The sequence below is a fragment of the Adiantum capillus-veneris genome, chromosome 18 (assembly GCF_014529385.1).
Source record: "Adiantum capillus-veneris isolate H3 chromosome 18, ASM1452938v2, whole genome shotgun sequence".
NCBI classification, from domain to species: Eukaryota; Viridiplantae; Streptophyta; class Polypodiopsida; order Polypodiales; family Pteridaceae; genus Adiantum; species Adiantum capillus-veneris.
In genome coordinates this window covers 149,183,221-149,202,454 of record NC_140948.1, presented here as the reverse complement: position 1 = coordinate 149,202,454, position 19,234 = coordinate 149,183,221, and the positions used below count along the sequence as shown (strand labels likewise).

At 45.0% G+C, this 19,234-nt stretch overlaps 1 protein-coding gene across 1 annotated transcript in view; it reads right to left on the bottom strand.

Moving 5' to 3' along the window:
• The window catches only part of LOC147436623 (UDP-Glycosyltransferase superfamily protein), a 71,448-nt gene that overhangs the window by 13,799 nt on the left and 38,415 nt on the right, over positions 1-19,234 (bottom strand). Inside the window, exon 3 of the mRNA XM_086489468.1 lies at positions 15,981-16,037. Within this exon, the coding sequence (XP_086345594.1) occupies positions 15,981-16,037 (57 nt within the window). The remainder of the gene's footprint in view (positions 1-15,980; positions 16,038-19,234) is intronic.

Below are 19,234 nucleotides of genomic sequence, written 5' to 3'. Positions count from 1 at the left end.
CACCACCAACATCCCCTTCGCCCTCCCCCCCTCCCGCACCTCCATCTCCTCCCCCTCCCCCCATTCCCCTCGTCACCGCCCCCCTTCTCCATCAGTTTCTTCCGTTCCTACCTCACAGCCGGTTCAAGGAACAGGATCTTCATTGTTTGCTAGGAGGTCTCTTAGCAGCGCTTTCGCCATGAGCCGCATGGCGAGAGAGGAGTAGACTTTCCTATGGACCCCCCTTCTGGTGCAAACATCGCCTTTTGCCACATTCCCTTGAGGACTGACGAGTTTCGACATCTAACATCGATGGGACTTCCTCGCCTACGACTTCACACGATTCCTCGGGGACTCTTCACTAGACTTTAAAGTGGCTTTCTTAGAGTCCATGTATTGTTCCTAGCAGCTAGAGAGATAGAAGCCCTGGACACAGCGGTTGGTTTCTCTTTCCCTCTGTGTGGTAGAGACCAGAGTGAGTGGACTCTTGACTCGGTGTTGAACTGGCTTCAGACTCAAGCTCTTGAGTTCTCTCATCACGCGGGAGACTTACGGGTGACAGATTTGCTACGGATTCTGTGACCATTGGCCAAGTTCTCGGTGACTCCTCCAGACACAGTAGGATTGAGACACATTGTGGTACACTTTTTTGCTGACACGCAAAGCCCACCATGCTATGTATATGTACATGAGGACTCCTGGACAGAGGAGGTAGCCCTACGGACCGCACGCTCTTCTTGGGCATGAGTTGGACAATCTCTTTAGTCGCGACTATCTCGGGGTCGCTCGGATGCGGATCACTCTCCATCCAAGCCGGCGTTGAAGATAGCGAGGTTGGCTGCTCTTGCAGCATCGGTTTTCTCTCACTGACTCCATGAGGATCGTCTCACGGAATGTGCAAGGATTAGGTGGGCCCCACTTTCAGCGCCAACGGCTCGGTTGCATCAAGAGCTTCAGCGATGCCTTGTGGGTGGTGAGATTGATATTCTTATGCTTCAAGAGCATCATCTTTGTGAGAGCCGCATTAGACGATTTTGAGTGGTCGCTATGAGACATTTTGGTCAGCTGCATTTGGACCTGGTGGTATCCAGGGAGGGGTATGTATGATTATTGTGAACTCATGGCAGCAGGCCATTGTGGGCAAAGGTATTATTGTGTCAAGCAAGGCTCGGTGGATTACTATGCAGGTTCAAGGTTGCCTCGTGGGCTTCCTGAACATATATGCACCCAATGTGGCAAGCGCACGAGTAGAGTTTTGGTCTCATATTGTAGAGTCTCTGCCGCATGCAGAGCAGTGGTGTATTGAGGGCAACTTCAACATGTTGGAGGACCCCTCAAACAGGATTGGAGGTAGCCATGCTACTGTGCGCGGAGTTGGCAGCTTGGGAGCATCTATGTATGACCTTGAGGGTTTCTGATGTTTGGCAGCATTCACGCTTTGTGAGACCCCCACACAACTTGTCTTTCTCTCGCTCTGACCGTAGAGTACGAGGAGCGAATCTATCTCGTATAGATCGCTTCTACGCCAGTGACCACATCTGTGACATGGGTGGATCTGTTTGTATTCTCGCAGAGGATACTTTTTCCGACCATGCGCCAGTGATTCTCACTATGACTGACAGATAGAGGAGGGGGAGTACGATGCTGCGCATCCCTGAGAGGATCTTGTTGGATCCAACGCTTAGAGAGCGAGTGGAAGCACTTTGGACAGAGAGCTTGGATACGCATGACACCCCTACTTATAGAGAGGCCTCTGGACTTGTTGAGCTTAGTCGCTTCTTTCTCCAAGAGTCTGCAGCTCGCTTGGCTACAGCCAAGGAGGAGGAGAAGCGTCTCTGACGAGGCATTGTTACATAGCAGCATCACCCAGACAGTCCTTGGTTGGAGGAGCAAATGCGACACGCTCGACGGGAACAGGCTAGCATTGAGGAGCGGCGTCATGAGTTTGCCTTCCCTCGGCAAGCATCTCAATGGACCTTGGTGGGTGACAGAGTTACTGGGGAGTTCTTTGAGACGGTGAGGCCCCGCCATGCCCACACCCAGTGTCAGCCAGTTTAGGAGACCCGACGGGTCAATTGCTTCAGAACCTGAGGATATGAGTGCAGTTGCTACTGACTTTAACAATGATTTGCTATCAACTGAGCCTCAGTCAGAGCATCAAGATGCATGTAGAGAGCACATTTGGGCACAAATACCTTGCCTTGTTACTGAGGGGAGATGCGTCAGAGACAAGAGCTTCCCCTCCAGCTAGAGGAGCTCCATGAGGCCCTCAGAGCACTCCCCCGAGGTAGTTGTCTACAGGAGGATGGTTTGACTCCTAGCTTCTTCCTAGAGTATTGGGACTTGCTTAGTTCAGATCTCTGCAACGCATTTCAGTACATTTGCACAGTGGAGAGATACCTGACAGCATGATTGAGGGCTTGATCTACCTTATTCCCAAGGAGGGTGGCTCCTTGGATGAGATTCGATTGTGGCGACCCATCACCATCCTCATCTCAGCGTAGCAAAGGCTCTGAGCTTGAGGATTCAGCCACTACTAGAGAGCATTATACATGAGACCCATACAGATTTTGTCAAGGAGCGTAGTATCGTTGTCACTTTTTGGGAGGCGTCTGTGTCACGTGGCACATCCAACCCTATGTGTCCGTGGACAAGCTACAGCATGACCAAGGTTCAGTTCAGTCAAGTCAGTCTAGAATAGGAAGTGATCTAGCACTCTTGTGAGTCTGTTCGCAGACCGTGCATGTCCAGACACTTAGAGTAGATGCATATTTTCTGGTTGCACACAGCATGATCATCAGATTTCCATCAGAACCCATCAGGAGCATTTTTCCAGTGCATTAAACCTATTTTCCCTATTTTTGACATTTTTCACTTATTTATTAAGTGACTTTTGTTGGGAAACTCGGTAGGGCAAATTGAGTAGGGAAATATATAAGAAAACCTAGCACTAGCAGTTTTGGCAGAAGAGGCAGCAGGAGCATTGACAGGCATCTTCTCACGCAAGATCCCTAAGAACCCTGGCGTTTCCCCCTCAAGGTAAAGCCAACATTTCAGTCCCATAACTTGGTGATTTTGGCAGCCTGTAAAGGCAGCGTTTTTCAGCCTTAAAGACTCGGCTTTTCCAGCGATTCCAAGACCTCCTGCGTTTTCATGACCAACATACCAGCGTTTTGGACAAGCATTGTACCAGCGTTTTTCAGCATGGAACAACAGCATTTTTCAGCATTGAATTACAGTGATTCCAAGCCAGCAAGACAGCGCTTTTTAAGACCAGACAATCAGCGTTTTACTAACAACAAGTCAACGTTTCTCATAGCAGCAGATCAGCGTTTGCTACAGCAAATTCAGCAGAAGAACCATCAAATTTAGCAGATAAAGAACAGCCCAACAAGAACCAGTTCACAGCATTCAGTTTTCAGCCATAGTCTCATCATCGTCGGCACCACCGTCGACCTCGACATAGCATCACATAGATTTACATCAGCATCTTGTACCAGATTGTGCAATCAATAGTAGACCACTCTCGCTATCGAGAGTGGGGCCCTTGGAGGAGGGTATGACAACATTCTGGTGTCGTATTCTCTTCTCTCTCTATCTCTCAGTCTCAGCACCTTCATTCACAGTGTTCACCACTTTGTGTCCATTGCACTCTCTCACTAAACGAACGGTAGGCTCTCCCTTCCGTAAGTAAAAACAACCTTGAGCACAATTCGGAGCACTCATCTTGAGCAAAGTTCAACATTCACTTCCGTTGCACCTTACATTGGTATCAGAGCTTTGGCAGTGTTCTATATCACTCAAGGAAAGAACCACAAGAACCACAAAAAAAAATTTGCTTGTTGTGGTCGCACGTAACCCAAGACCTCTTGGGCGTGTCGATTCCTAATCATGTTTTTGAAGAGTGACAGGAAACCCAAGAAAGAATGGTTTGTCCAGCCTCCCCTTGTGCCTCTTTTCACTCATTGAGAGCGGACCGAGCACTTAGCGGCCGGCCAATCGACGTGAGGCGGGAAAAAGCAACCTTGGTGTGAGCGCAAGGCCGCCAAGGAGTGCGCCCGCGGAAAAGAGCAGAACTCGGGTGAAGAGAAGATCCTTCTCAACATAGATTGCAAGCTAACGAAGAACCAGTAGAACCCAAGAACCCAAGACCCACAAGAACCCAAGTTCCTCGTGAACTTAAGAACCCACGACTTCAGTGGATGGTCATCACCCGAAGCGGAATGGATACTTCGCATTGAGGTGGTGAGCATGGGAGTGGCAAAGAAGAGTTCTCCCCACCAAGAGGTTTTTCCGACCCTCCCCCTTCCCCATCTACGCCAAGGATTGCACTAACTCCTATGGAGGCTTTCGACAAGATGATGATGGACAAGTTAGAACGCGAAGCAAGAGAAGCAGAAAGAAAGGCAGAACACACAGAAAGCATAGAGCGTACATACAACGAAAGAATGGCAGCCATAGCACGTGACCGCGAAGAGTTGTTGCGACTCTTTTCTAATGTGTAGGCACAGATTGTCACAAGGCGGGCACCACGTGCCAATAGAAAAGAGCAGAATGAACAGACTTTTAGCACTTCAATAACAACTGAACTGAAAGAGAGAGACGACACGCGACACGGAGGGGCGGAATTCCACCCCAGAGAGTATTGGCCCCAAACCTTGGCGCCCCTTTCGGTATTTCTTTATATTGCATCATCAAATACAAGCCGGTACTCCAGACTCTGCACCTTCTCGAGGAAGCATGACAGAGAATGAGCCCTAGCCTCATATTTAAAGGCCCTTGGCCTAAAAAGCAGCTTACATGAAAAGCTTTCAAACTCAAAAGCTTCTGGTCCAAAACACAATGCCAAAAGCTGCCAGCGTAAATCACGGAAATCTGTACAGCCTGCCACATCATCATGCCAGCGCAATTTTCAAAAATCAGCCATGCTGTTGCAATTTTAGGGTTAGGGTTTCCAAAATTAGGGTTTGCAGGTTTTAGGGTTAGGGTTTTCAGAATTAGGGTTTCAGCAGTTAGGGTTTCTAGAATTAGGGTTTCAGCAGTTAGGGTTTCTGGTAGAAATTAGGCTTAGGGTTTTCTGCTGACACTTCTTCTGTTACTTGTTCTTCTTAGGGTATAGGCCCCTCGGCCGGTAGCTCCGTTCTTCAGGCTTTGACACATCAGCAGTTTGTTACATCTCTTCTTCTTGAAAGAGAGTAATCGTCCTCGATTACAGCATATCTGCAAAACAACTCAAGTTAGCTCAAAAATTTCCGAGGGTCATTCCGAGGGACATTCAGTTTGCTCTTTTTATTAAGGAGTTAGCTTCTCCTTTCTGCTCTTTTGATCAAGGAGTTAGCTTCTCCTCTCGGCTGTTTTGATCAAGGAATTAGCTTCTCCTTTCGTCCAGATCGGAACTCTTGATATTCCGGCGTAGTAAAATTAGCCATCACACCCAGACAGTACCGATCTTCCACGGGTGTCTTGATGCACTAAAATTACATACCCAGGTAATCTCATCCAATTAGGAATATTCAGTAATTGGCACATCACAATGCAACACAAATGCTTACATATGCATGTTACAAGACACAACAAACAGCGCCGTTGAGCACTCGCCCCAGACAAACGGTTTGCGCTATGAAGCTACTCAACGACTACCTCGTCACTCCCCCCGCAAATAACCTAAAAAGGTCCGGGCCATGAGCTCAGAGGACTGTACAACCAAACGCTCCCCAAACCACAGTCTGTATCGCTCGGACGTTCAAGCATACAACCAAACGCTCCCCAGGCATCGGCCTGCGTCGTTCCGAGGTTCAAACAATACCAAAATAGTAATTCTCACTTCTCCACCCAGGACTAAAAATCACCAATCAATGAAACCAGTATTGAAACCAGAGTCAAACATTTCAAATCGGCACCAAAACAAGTTCAAAACAAATACCATCCATTTCAAACAAATTCCAAACAGGATCATCAAACAAAATCAAACAGAACTCAAACTTAAAAAGCAATCTCAACATCAGTCGAGCTCAAAAAGTCGATTGACTTTTCATCTTGAAACTTGCATCAAAAATTAGGGTTAGGTTCCTTCCATGAGGTCGTAGCCGAGCACAGCATGGTCCATCAGCTCTTGGACAGACAGTGTTTCTTTGGCGGCAATGGTAGTCCCAAGAGATAGCAATCACACCGAACCTCCAAGGTCATCTGATCATGAAGAGACATCTACTGGGAGATGTCGAGAAACTTCAAATTATAATCTGCTAGGGATTCCATGGCAAGCATTCAGGATACCCCACTCTGCCAGAAGTTGCACTCCGAAGGAAGATGTCAGAAACCATATAACTTTGGGCAAAAAAAAATTTGAAAGCTTGCCAAGTACTTGGAGTATGTTGCTTGGTAGCTGTAGACATCAACATCTGCATGGCACTACTTCTGAGAAAAACAGTGACTTGAAACAAATCTGGATCCTTCTCTTACAAGTGATCTTAATTGGCTTATGCCCTGTAAGACGCTGCGGTGAGGACGGGAGCACGTCCGATGCGCGATGAAGTAAGGGTGGGAGTGGCTAATAAGTTCAGGTTGAAGGGCGAAGATACCTCAAATCAAATTCCAAAAGCTCTGTCGCTGTTTTGTAGGACCGGTATGCTTTCAGAAAAGCACACGCCTGATGCTCTGATACCACTGTCACAAGGCGCGCGCAACGTGCCAATAGAAAAGAGCAAACTGAACAGACTTTTAGCACTTCAATAACAACTGAACTGAAAGAGAGAGACCACACGCGACACGAAGTGGCGGAATTCCACCCCAGAGAGTATTGGCCCCAAACCTTGGCGCCCCTTTCGGTATTTCTTTATATTGCATCATCAAATACAAGCCGGTACTCCAGACTCTGCACCTTCTCGAGGAAGCATGCCAGAGAATGAGCCCTAGCCTCATATTTAAAGGCCCTTGGCCTAAAAAGCAGTTTACATGAAAAGCTTTCAAACTCAAAAGCTTCTGGTCCAAAAAGCAATGCCAAAAGCTGCCAGCGTAAATCACGAAAATCGGTACAACCTGCCACATCATCATGCCAGCGCAATTTTCAGAAATCAGCCACGCTGTTGCAGTTTTAGGGTTAGGGTTTCCAGAATTAGGGTTTGCAGGTTTTAGGGTTAGGGTTTTCAGAATTAGGGTTTCAGCAGTTAGGGTTTTTGGCAGAAATTAGGGTTAGGGTTTTCTGCTAACACTTCTTCTGTTACTTGTTCTTCTTAGGGTTTAGGCCCCTCGGCCGGTAGCTCCATTCTTCAAGCTTTGACACGTCAGCAGTTTGTTACACAGATTGCAAAGGATCAGGAGAAAGAGACTCTCTCAATCTCTTCTTTTCCAAAGCATGATGATTTGCATGATCAAGATGTGATTTCTCACGAGCATGATGATTTGCAGGATAATGATGTGATTGTTCAAAAGAATGATGGTTTAGTTGATACTTTTTCTAGTGAAGCTAATGTAAGGTTCAACGGAATGAATGTTGAACTTTGCTCAAGATGAGTGCTCCGAACTGTGCTCAAGGTTCCTTTTACTTAGGGAAGGGAGAGCCTTTCGTTCCTTTAGTGAGAGAGTGCAATGGACACAAACAAAGTGGAGAACACTGTGAATGAAGGTACATGAGACTGAGAGATAGAGAGAGAAGAATACGACACCAGAATGTTGTCAAACCCTCCTCCGAAGGCCCCACTCTCTATGGCGAGAGCGGTCTACTATTGATTGCACAAATCTCTGCAATGCTTGGACTTGCCAACGATGTCGACGGCAATGAGGACGACAACGAGACGGGCTGAAATCTGAAAATGCTAATGGCTGAAACCTGCAAATTTTTATCTGCTGAATTCTGACTCTATGTCGACGACGACGGTGCAACGACGACGCGCTGAAAACGCAGATGCTGAAATCTGCATTTTCCCGGCTGAAACTGTAAACTTCGATGGATCCCACCGTGCCGCGAGGAACTGCTACGAGAAGGTGAGATCCGCAAGTTTCGGGACTTCTTCTGCGATGTCAGACTGCTAAAAACTAAAAACGCTGAGTCTAGGGCTGAATCTGTCGCGATGGAATTGCAAAACGCTGAATGTCCTGCTGCTCCAAAAACACTAGGGCTGAATTCTGCTGTCACTGTGGAGTCTGCTACCGCTAGGGCTGATCTGCTATCTGCGAGGGAATCTGCTAACGCTAGGGCTGATCTGAGGTTGTACTGTCGCCGAGAATCTGCAATAGGAAGTGATTTGTCACTTTTATGAGTCTGTTCGCAGACCGTACATGTCCAGACACTTAGAGTAGATGCATATCCTCTGGTTGCACACAACATGATCATCAGATTTCCATCAGAACCCATCAAGAGCATTTTTCCAGTGCATTAAACCTATTTTCCCTACTTTTGACATTTTTCACTTATTTATTAAGTGACTTTTGTTGGGAAGCTAGGTAGAGCAAATTGAGTAGGGAAATATATAAGGAAACCTAGCACTAGCAGTTCTGGCAAAGTGTCACAAAACGGGAGCGTACACGAGCACTTAGAAATCTGAAACATATAATACTTTGCAAACATGAGAGAAGGGAGAAGATCGACACAGTATTGGGGACCAGAAGATGGGCTGGTCCCCCCCCCCCCCCGTTAAGAGTATTCTTTATTCAGGGAGAATTCTTATACAAGCACGAGAACCCGAGGAAACCACTCCGTTCTGTAATCTTAGACCCGAAGGTCGTGCTTTCCCGTAAAGGGCTTGGGCACAAGGCCGTTCCTTCCCGTAAGGGACTTAGGCGCGAAGCCGTACTTTCCCGTAAGGGACTTAGACGTAAAGCCGTACTTTCCCGTAAGACGGGAGATTCCTGCAAAACAAACCACACAAAGCAACAATTCTCAAAGCGTATCAACACCTTATACTTGTCGCTTCTTGCTCGGAGAATCGACCTCCGTACTCAGTCGTCACGCGAACACTTGCAAATTCTGTCGCCATGCTCTACTCCAAAATCCCAGCGCTAGTACTTCCTGTTGCTCCCGGCATATCAAATCTGGAACGCTTGCTGCCCTTTTATAGGCTCTGGCACCTGGCATGAATAGAGGCCCAAAAAGCAGAGCCAGCGCTCCTAGAGAGAGGAGAGAGAAAGATCGCAAATTCAGCCCCCCCCTCTGCGTAGCTTTTCTAGCGTTGCTTTTTTTTGGAAGGACTTGCTTTATTTTATTAATAAAGGCCCGGTCACTTAAAAGTGACCGGCCACTTTAATAAAATAAAGTGTGAACCTGTTCAAACTTTAAAAACTCACTTAGTCAATGAAAACAATGCTACACGGACACATTCCAGGCGTCCCCGGGTGCAGGGCACGACACAGATGCAATGCAGACACAGACTCCTCGCGGGAAAACATTTGTCCTCCCGCGACCGTTCCTGCTTTTCGTAAAAAGCTTCATTGAACCCATCTTTATTCTTGTGCTTGCGTTCTTACGCGTACTTTCTTACTCAGTTCGGATTTCCTCCTTAGCCTACGGGATGCCCCCTTACTGATGCACCCGTCACCCATCATGTGACGCATCAGAGGCACTCGTAACCCGGCCCTTTCCACCAAACTTATGAAAACTCCTTCGCGATGTTTACCGTCACCCATCAAATGACACATCAGAGTTGTCCGTTCCTGATGGCAATTCCTGTAGCTACAATCTTTTTAACAATTCTTAGTGCACATAATAAAATATCCTAAAAAAGAGATTTAATCGTTAAAAATAAGAAAATAGTCCAATTAGCAACACAAAGAGGCAGCAGGAGCATTGCTCAACAACCATCTTCTCATGCAAGATCCCTAAGAACCTTGGCGTTTCCCCCTCAAGGTAAAGCCAGCATTTCATTCCCATAACTTGGAGATTTCGGCAGCCTGTAAAGGCAGAGTTTTTCAGCCTTAAAGACTCAGCTTTTCGGTCTGCGTTTTCATGACCAGCATACCAGCGTTTTGGACAAGCATTGAACCAGCGTTTTTCAGCATGGAACAACAGCATTTTCAGCATTGAATTACAGCGATTCCAAGCCAGCAAGACAGCGCTTTTTAAGACCAGACAATCAGCGTTTTACTAACAGCAAGTCAGCGTTTCTCATAGCACCAGATCAACGTTTGCTACAGCAAATTCAGCAGAAGAACCATCGAATTTAGCAGATAAAGAACAGCCCAACAAGAACCAGTCCAAAGCATTCAGTTTTCAGCCATAGTCTCGTCATCGTCGGCACCACCGTCGACCTCGACATAGCATCACAAAGGTTTGCATCAGCATCTTGTACCAGATTGTGCAATCAATAGTAGACCACTCTCGCCATCGAGAGTGGGGCCCTTGGAGGAGGGTTTGACAACATTCTAGTGTCGTATTCTCTTCTCTCTCTATCTCTCAGTCTCAGCACCTTCATTCACAGTGTTCACCACTTTGTGTCCATTGCACTCTCTCACTAGAGGAACGGAAGGTTCTCCCTTCCGTAAGTAAAAGGAACCTTGAGCACAATTCGGAGCACTCATCTTGAGCAAAGTTCAACATTCACTTCCACTACACCTTACAGTCTGCCCTTGCACGTCTCCGAGGAGAGGATCTCGTAATACTCCTTGATTTTGAGAAGGCTTATGACAGAGTTGACTGGACTTCTTGGAGGGCACCGTAGCTCACACGTTCGGTTAAATAAGGTTGCTCTCTAGTCCCCCTTCTTCTTTCCGCTATTTTGAGGCGATGAGCATATTTTTTACTTCACACCAAGTTTTCACATTTCATCGTTTTGATGCTCGTTTCTGCCCGTAGATTAAGGAAAAATGAGAAAATGTTGTTTTAGGTCGTTTTTGTAGAAATTGCCAACTTACAGGTTGAGCATGATGTGACTTTTTTGTGTCACACATTTGTCGAAGAGCGCGACGAGAAGAACAATTTCTTGTGAGACGGTCCCGGATAGATTCGGAGCCGTTTGGGAGCTATGAGCAATTGAAAATGGCCAAAAATTTAGGACCTAAAAAAAGATAATTTTAAGTTTCCTAATTTTTACAGATTCACGCATGTGGGATATTTTTAGTGCCATTTTTGTGTTCATGTGCAGGACGCCTCTTTTTTGCCCTACTTTTGCCCTTCTTTACTAAAGATAGGAGTTTGGCTACAAAAATAGCAGCTTTTTGACTAGCTATTCTAGGAGACAGCCTCTATCATCGAGATGGCCACGCAATTGTGATTGTGATTGAGAGTGTGATCGTGATTGTGATTGCGAGTGTGCCTAAGATTACAGTTGTGATTGAGAGAGACGTGATTGAGAGAGAAACAACTCAAGGGTGGTCGAGAGGTTATGACACGAGCTATGCTCCTTCTATAATTATCTTACATCAATAAAGATTCTCTATTTCGTCTATCTATTTCTGCGCACTCTATCAATTTTTTGTTTGTCAATTTGTTTTGCTCTCCCGTATAGCGTCACAACCAAGTAGTATGGGATGCTTTATCCTTCTTGCCTTACATGATGGAGTGCCTGTTACCTCTTTCCAAGCTAGGGCCGCCTCTGTGTCCACCTGCCCTGCACGTGTTGCCCATGTGTCCCCTTTCCTTGCATGTTTTGCCACATTGGGGGTCACCCAATTGCTAGGTGTCCTCCGGCCAAGCATGTGGCACCAACAACTATTCGTGGCCAATAATGTAAAGTGTGAGCTTTGTCCTAAGGTGTGAGTCAAGGAGAGGAGAGTGGATTTATCCCACATACTGTGGAGAAAGGCTGTAGAGCTACTTTAAGCTCATTTCTTGAATCAATAAACAACAACTTCATTTTGCACTACATGCTTGTCTATGGAGCTTGTGCTAAGCTAAGTCAATACTCAAGATTGTGTTTATGAGTCCAAGCTAATCCTATCTTGGAACCTAATTCACTTGAGTGATAACCTTGCTTACACACACTCACACACTTGCACCATGTTTCTCTTTCATCCACCATAGCTAGCACGATCCAATTCCTAACATTTGGTATCAGAGCTACGGTGTGCTAGCTAGGATTGTTGTTGTAATTTTGTGTGTTAGTTTGATTGGCATCTCCTAATCATCATTAGGATCCTTGGTATTTCTCTTCTTCTCTTCCCATTGCATACCTTGTGACTAATTAGCATCAATTAGTCAGTGTGAGCACGTTCTTGGGTTTGATTCCCTTGGGCCACTACTCCCCTGGCTAATCCTGAGGTTAATTAGTATTATGCTTAATTATTAGGTATTTCTCTCAATACTTTTCTTACCATCTTTTGTGTTCCATTACTCCCAAGTACCGCACTACCTTGCTTTGTCACTTATGAGCATTCATAGCCAATGTCATGAGCTTCGCAATGCATCCTCCCAAGCTCCAATTGGACATCTTATGAGAAAATAATTGCTTAATTAATTGTGAAAGTTTATGCTATTATTTCTCTGTGCTCTGCAGTAGGGAAGTGTGTTTAGGTGTGTGTGTATGTGTGTGTGCGCGCCTAAGAGAGCATTCAATGCTCACCACCCTTTGTGGAAAAACAAGTCTCAAACCTGCCAAAATCGTGGTGGGAACCTCCCATTTTTAGGGCCTTTGACCTTTTTAAAGGGCGGCCACACCCCAAATCAGGCGCCCACTGGCGGACTTGAAGCGGCGGTCAATTGCATTGAAACCTCCTGTCGGGTCCAAACGACCGCAGGCAGTCGGCGTTGCATTAAGCGCTTCCGACCGGTGCCCTACCCGCTGCGCCCGCGCCTAAGCGTGATCGGTCGCCATCGCTTGCCTACTGCCGGCCAGCCACGGACCTCCCTCTCGTGCTCAATTCCTTTTATAAGAAATTTCGTCCGCCCCTACGGTGCCCCCCTTCCCGCGACTGCCTGGTGTCTATCGCCTTATGAAAAGCCCCCTTCACACGCCTACCGAGCTCCAGCCCTTGGCCTTGCCCTTTTCCCTTAAAGCCCAAAACCCCATTCCCGTGCTACTCCCAACCTCAAATACTCCAAGGCAAGCACACCAAAGCCTTCAAAGCCTCCGAGCACCTCAAGAGGCCCAAAGCTCCCAAGCTCAAGTCACTTTTAACCCCTCAAGCCCCAAAGTTTTTTGCAAAGCTTCTACACCGGCATTCAAAGGCAGCCTCAAGCAGCTTTTAAAAGGGAGCTCCAAAGACATCCAGAGCCAGCTTCGAGGTTCATTTCAGCCATCAAAGAAGAACTCAAAGGTGTATGTAAAGGGTGACTTCACCTCGAGTGAAGAGGTACTTCACATTGAGAATTTTTTATTAAAATTGAAATCTTGCAACCAAGCACAAAATTTTGCAAATAGATTTTTCTATCATCAATTGTGCGCTGTGTAAAGAGGCAGACACTGGCTAGGAGAGTCTCCTAAGCTAAGACCCCTCTATCAGCACAAATGGGGGACAAGGGAATAGAGAAATTCAATGGGGAGGGATTTCACACTTGGCAAACGAAATTAAGAGGCTACCTTATGAAAAAATGTTTGTGGTCTGTCATTAGCACTGCCCTCGAGCAACAAGCCGAACCCGATGGAGTGCACACTAGGGCATCTACACTCATAGCAAGTGCACAAAATTTGGCCAAAGACGAACAAGCATTGGGAATTATCATCACTTCTTTGCATGATAACAATGTGCATTTCATAGATGAATGTAAGCATGCACATGAAGCCTAGAGCCAAAAGAAGCAAAGTTAGTCTTAAAAGACAGCTTTACAAAGTTACTATGCTTCAAGGGGAGGACATTGCTAGCCTAGTGAACAGGCTTAAGAGCATTGTCACGCAGTTCACTTACATCCAAGTTGAAGTACCAGAAGATGACAAAATGGCTATACTTTTAAGTGCACTTCCACATTCTTATGACCACTTAGTCACAATTCTTGAAGAAAAAGAACCAGCACCACCATTTCAAGATGTTATCAACTCAGTCCAAGCAGAAGAAAGAAAGCAAAGAGGTTCACTCACCCCGTCAAGAGGAGTTTTCATCGCAACATCTTCAAGGGGAAGATATTCACCATCAGCATCAACAAACGGAAGAAAGTGTTATGAATGTGGAAGAATGGGACACGTAGCGAAAGATTGCTACACCAACAAACCTTGCAACAAATGTGGTAGGAAAGGACACCCTCCTTCTCGGTGCTACTCAAGTGGAGACTGTAGCAATGTAGAAAGCAACAGCAGCAGAAGCAATGAAGGCAAGAGACCTGACAGAGGATCAGCTCACATAGTAGAAGACAAAAAGAACGAAGACGAAGGCAGCGTCTGGGAAGACCCATTTTGAAGATGCAGACTCTCTACTTCTAGGGGAGGACTTTTTCCTGTGTGGATACCAGCTTATCATCCTGTGTGGACATCACCATTCTTTGTGGATTGTTCTTGTGTGGATTTTTACCATCCTGTGTGGATATCACCATCCTTTGTGGACTTTATTTTCCTGTGTGGATATCACCATCCTGTGTGGATTTTGTTAGCCTGTGTGGATCATGCATCTTCAGTATCTTGTCTTAGTCCAAACCTCAAGGGGAGGATTGTAAAGTGTGAGCTTTGTCCTAAGGTGTGAGTCAAGGAGAGGAGAGTGGATTTATCCCACATACTGTGGAGCAAGGCTGTAGAGCTGCTTAAAGCTCATTTCTTGAATCAATAAACAACTTCATTTTGCACTACATGCTTGTCTATGGTGAGCTTGTGCTAAGCTAAGTCAATACTCAAGATTGTGTTTATGAGTCCAAGCTAATTCTATCTTGGAACCTAATTCACTTGAGTGATAACCTTGCTTACACACACTCACACACTTGCACCATGTGTCTCTTTCATCCACCATAGCTAGCACGATCCAATTCCTAACAAATAAGCACCTCAAGCTCCTCTCCCATAGGGGCCTATAAGCTCCTCAAGCACCTCAAGCTCCTCAGGCACCTCAAGCTCCCCAAGCTCTTCCTGCAAAATTTGAACAACATAACAAAAGCTATGGGTCAATTGCACGTAAACAAGATAACAAACGTTTATGGGACAAGTTGGCGACACCTAACTAGGCACCCCCCCCTTATGGTATTTCTTTATTCTCGCTCTGCATAGATACAATTGCCGCGGAGAGCCACTCGCCAAACTGCTGAGAGAAATAAGTCCCCCACGACCATTCTTTTATAGGCACTTGGTCTTGGCTTTTTACAAGGCTTCAAATGCCTAAAAGTCAATTGCTTTACAAACTTGGCGCTCAAAAGCTTCAAAAAGTCAGTGCTTTCAAAATGGCTCCGCCATGTCACTTGTCCGTACAGCTTCCACGTCAGCACCCCGTTTTCAAATCTTGCCGTGTTTCATAGGCATGTACGGTAATATTTTGGTATTTGATCTCGGTGCCAGTCCACTCTTCGAGTCCGGTCTTGGTCATGCCACCTCATCGAATTGTGACATATACAATTTTAAAGTTAGGTTCTTATATCGTTAGGAGCAAGTTTGTTAGGGTAAAAGCTCTTGAGTTGAGACTAAATGTCGCTACGATTCCCCCTAAATATTCTAAGTACATAGGATTATTGAAATGTAAAGTCAACCAGTAAGAACATTATGTGCTCGCATAGACACCCACTCACAACCGCACATGTACAAAGTGTGTGATTGTTCTCTAAGTTGTTCATGGTCACAACGAGAAAAGTTGAATGTCTTGTTCGGTGTTTCATTATTTGATCTTTGATAATAATAAAAAATTAGCTTGATTAGCAAGATGCACAAACGCATGGCTTGCACTATGAAGCAAGCAATTACTGAACATTAGCTTGTTTATAAGAAATTAAAAATAACTAGTGAAAGCATGGAGGTGGTTTTTTCCCATTAGCTTTGTGGCAGCTGCAATGTAATAATAATACAACAGACTTCTTTTCATACAGGTATCAAGGACAGCAGACATCCCCCTCATCAAGTTTTGAGAATACAGTAGCCAGCATATGTAGATTGCTATGTTGATACAATTAAGAATCAAAGTCAAACCAAAAGAGTCAAACAAATATAATTAGCAGTCATAGATTTACATACTGGCAATGCGAAGGCCATAGCTTCCACAGTTACTCTTCCAAACGTCTCTCCGAGACCCTGGAAATAGAAGCAAGAATGAGATTGCCACAAACTTTCAAGCAAGACAACAATCTAAATCAATAATGGATTCTTTATTACCTTATATACACAACATGTATTATGTTAAACTTTTTGAGAAACCTCGATAATAAAAAGTTGGAGTTGAATGAAATATGCTCTTTTCATATGTCTTGGAAGGTGAAATTAATTTACCAAACATTATGTCAGGGTGGGTTGTGGATAAAAAAGGGATCCCAATCATTTCAAAACCACTCACATGCACTTCTTGGCCATGAAAATATACAGCAATCATTTCAAAACAATATGTCAGGGTGGGTAGCAGATAAAAAAGGGACCCCAATCATCACTCACATGCACTTCTTGGCCATGAAAAGATGGGGGCAAACATCAAAACCACCAACGTCACCGCGAAATGTTTCAAGGCCGAAACAGTTCACCCTTGAAACATTGTTCTTCGGTATGAACCTTTTCAGTCTAATGTTATAGCACAGTGAAATGTAGGAGGGAAACATGCATATATGGATTTTAAACGGCCCTAAAACCTAAAACTATGGTACCTTGTTTTAGTGAAACAACATATGTTTCATTTGATCAGAAAAATGTTTCAATGCTCGAGACATTCCACCTAATCAGACCCGCCGAAACGCATTTCATGGTGACCATGAACACCGCAAAAGGTTCCAAGAAACCCTTTTCTTTTTTCTACAAGAAAATCAAGTCTAACCATTTGCATCACCAGAAAAAAGACCAACAATCAAAACACAAGGTATCAAGGAAAAAAACCCTACATTCAGTGAGCAATGACATCGGGAAGAATGGTCAAGAGTGTAGCAATAACAGCAATGTTACAAATCAATAGGCCATAGGAGAATGGGAAAATAATGGCCAGGTGGCACCTACATAAATACGGCGACCACTCTTTGGCACCAAGCCTTGTAAAGAGCTCATAAGTGCAGCTTCCAAGTCAAGAAATCAGTTATTGCAACCTCCATGTACCATCACCAACAATGACCGCTAGAGTGTGGATTGGGACTTCACCATCTCTTGCATTCAAGAGATAAAATCTCTCTGACCAATACCAAATGGGATTACATTATTCCTCACAATCCACACACAAATACTGAAAGGGGCCTTCCATTCATCCTCCCCCACAAAAACCAAGGGGAGGGGCAATGCATGCAATCCTATCGAGAAGGGTATCCCACCTAGTTCAGGGAGTACCACTCACTTCAGCAGCTCATGGAGTTGGAAAACCAGCACCACCTGGACGGCCCTTGATATAGAGACACAAAATGACATCTCTGCAGACACTTGCTACACAAAGAGGTAGAAATAAGTCACAAATCACAAACTCTTTTAGAGGTCTACCCCATTATCCACATAGTAGGTCACTACAGTGAGCTGAGGATCTCCCACCTAGCGAGAGCTGATAAATACCAAGCTACCAAACCTCGACTTCATCAGAGGGAGATCATGCAGATCCGGACTCCAGCCTATAACAAAGTTCTCTTGGCTTTCATGCATCTCACGCATGATGCTATCACCTCGAAGGATAGAAGGAGGACACCCACAAGGCGGCCCATGCCGAGTCTCTCCTCATTCCCCCTCTCAAGCTTAGTTGGGAGGAGTTTGAGGAGGATCTAAAGACTCGCTTCTTGCCTCCATAGTACCTAAAACGATTGAAAGAGGATTTTCGGGCTTTGTCTCAACAAGGTAAACCTATATGTCGTATGCTGACCGTGTCTCCAAGTTAGGTGGACAATTGTGAAAATCGGATGAGGAAAGGTTGGAGGCCTTTTTACTTGATCGAGTTCGACATGGAAGCCAATGATACAAAGACATTACAAGAGGCGGTATGCTTGGCTCAACTCCACGAAATGAAGCACAACAAGGATAAGCTCAAGACAGCCTACAGTAACGGTAACTCTTCCTCTACTACTGACTCCTTTATAGACAAGGACAAAAACTCTAATGGGAATGGTAACAATAAAAAGAACTCTCCAAAAAAACAAAAAAAAATCTAATTCTCCATCTACATCTCAATCTAAGAGTGACAAAGATAAGGATAAGGATAAAGGAAAATTTTATAAGTCTAAATTCACACCTGATGAGAAAGTTGTTCAGAGGATTGTAGGTGGTCAATTAAGTAAAGATGAACGTGCATTGTATGCATAGGAGCATAAGTGTTTACGTTGTCGCATAGTAGGTCACATGAAAAAGGATTGTCCTAAGAGTGACAAAGATAAGGATAAGGATAAAGGAAAATTTTATAAGTCTAAATTCACACCTGATGAGAAAGTTGTTCAGAGGATTGTAGGTGGTCAATTAAGTAAAGATGAACGTGCATTGTATGCATAGGAGCATAAGTGTTTACGTTGTCGTATAGTAGGTCACATGAAAAAGGATTGTCCTAAGAAAGAATCTAAATATGAACCCACTACTGTTTCAACTTCTAGACCTACCCTTCAAGTGAAGGCTATGAGCATGGTAGAGCAAGAAGCTATACAAGAGGAGACCTTTTATGACGAGGACCTAATAAACTGCTATGGACATGTTAATGGTCAAAAAGTCATTGTGTTATTTGATTCTGGAAGTTCTCAAGATGTCATTAATGAGTCTCTTGTGAAACGTGCACATCTTCAAACTTCTTCTATTCCCACCGTTGCGGTGCAAGGGTTCTTTGAAGGCATGGACGCTTCGATCTCTCACGAATGTAATGATGTCGAATTGGTCATTAAACAAACACAATTCACTCATCGTCGTTTTGCAGTCTCTAATCTCGCAAGGTGTAAACCCGTCCTCATTTGAGGCCAGAGCAGTATTCCCTCTCATCTCTCACATCTAGGCAAAAAAAGAGCTACGTCGAGGAGCCCAAGCAACGGTCATCTACGCCAACCCCACATCAAGGAACTTGGGTATTCCTAAAAGATATTGTGAGTTGTTTGCCAAGTTTGAGGATTTGTTTCTCCAAGATGATCTTCCTCCTACAGTCCCTCTCGAGTGACCTAAGGATCATGTCATCGACCTAGTGGATGGAGCACAACCTGTAAGTAAATCTCCATATCGTTTGAGCAAGGCTAATGAAGAGGAGCTGGAGCGCCAACTAGGTGAGTTGTTGGATAGGGATTTTACACGTCCCAGTATAAGTCCTTTTATTGTTCCAATTCTGTTTGTTCGTAAGAAAGATGGCTCAT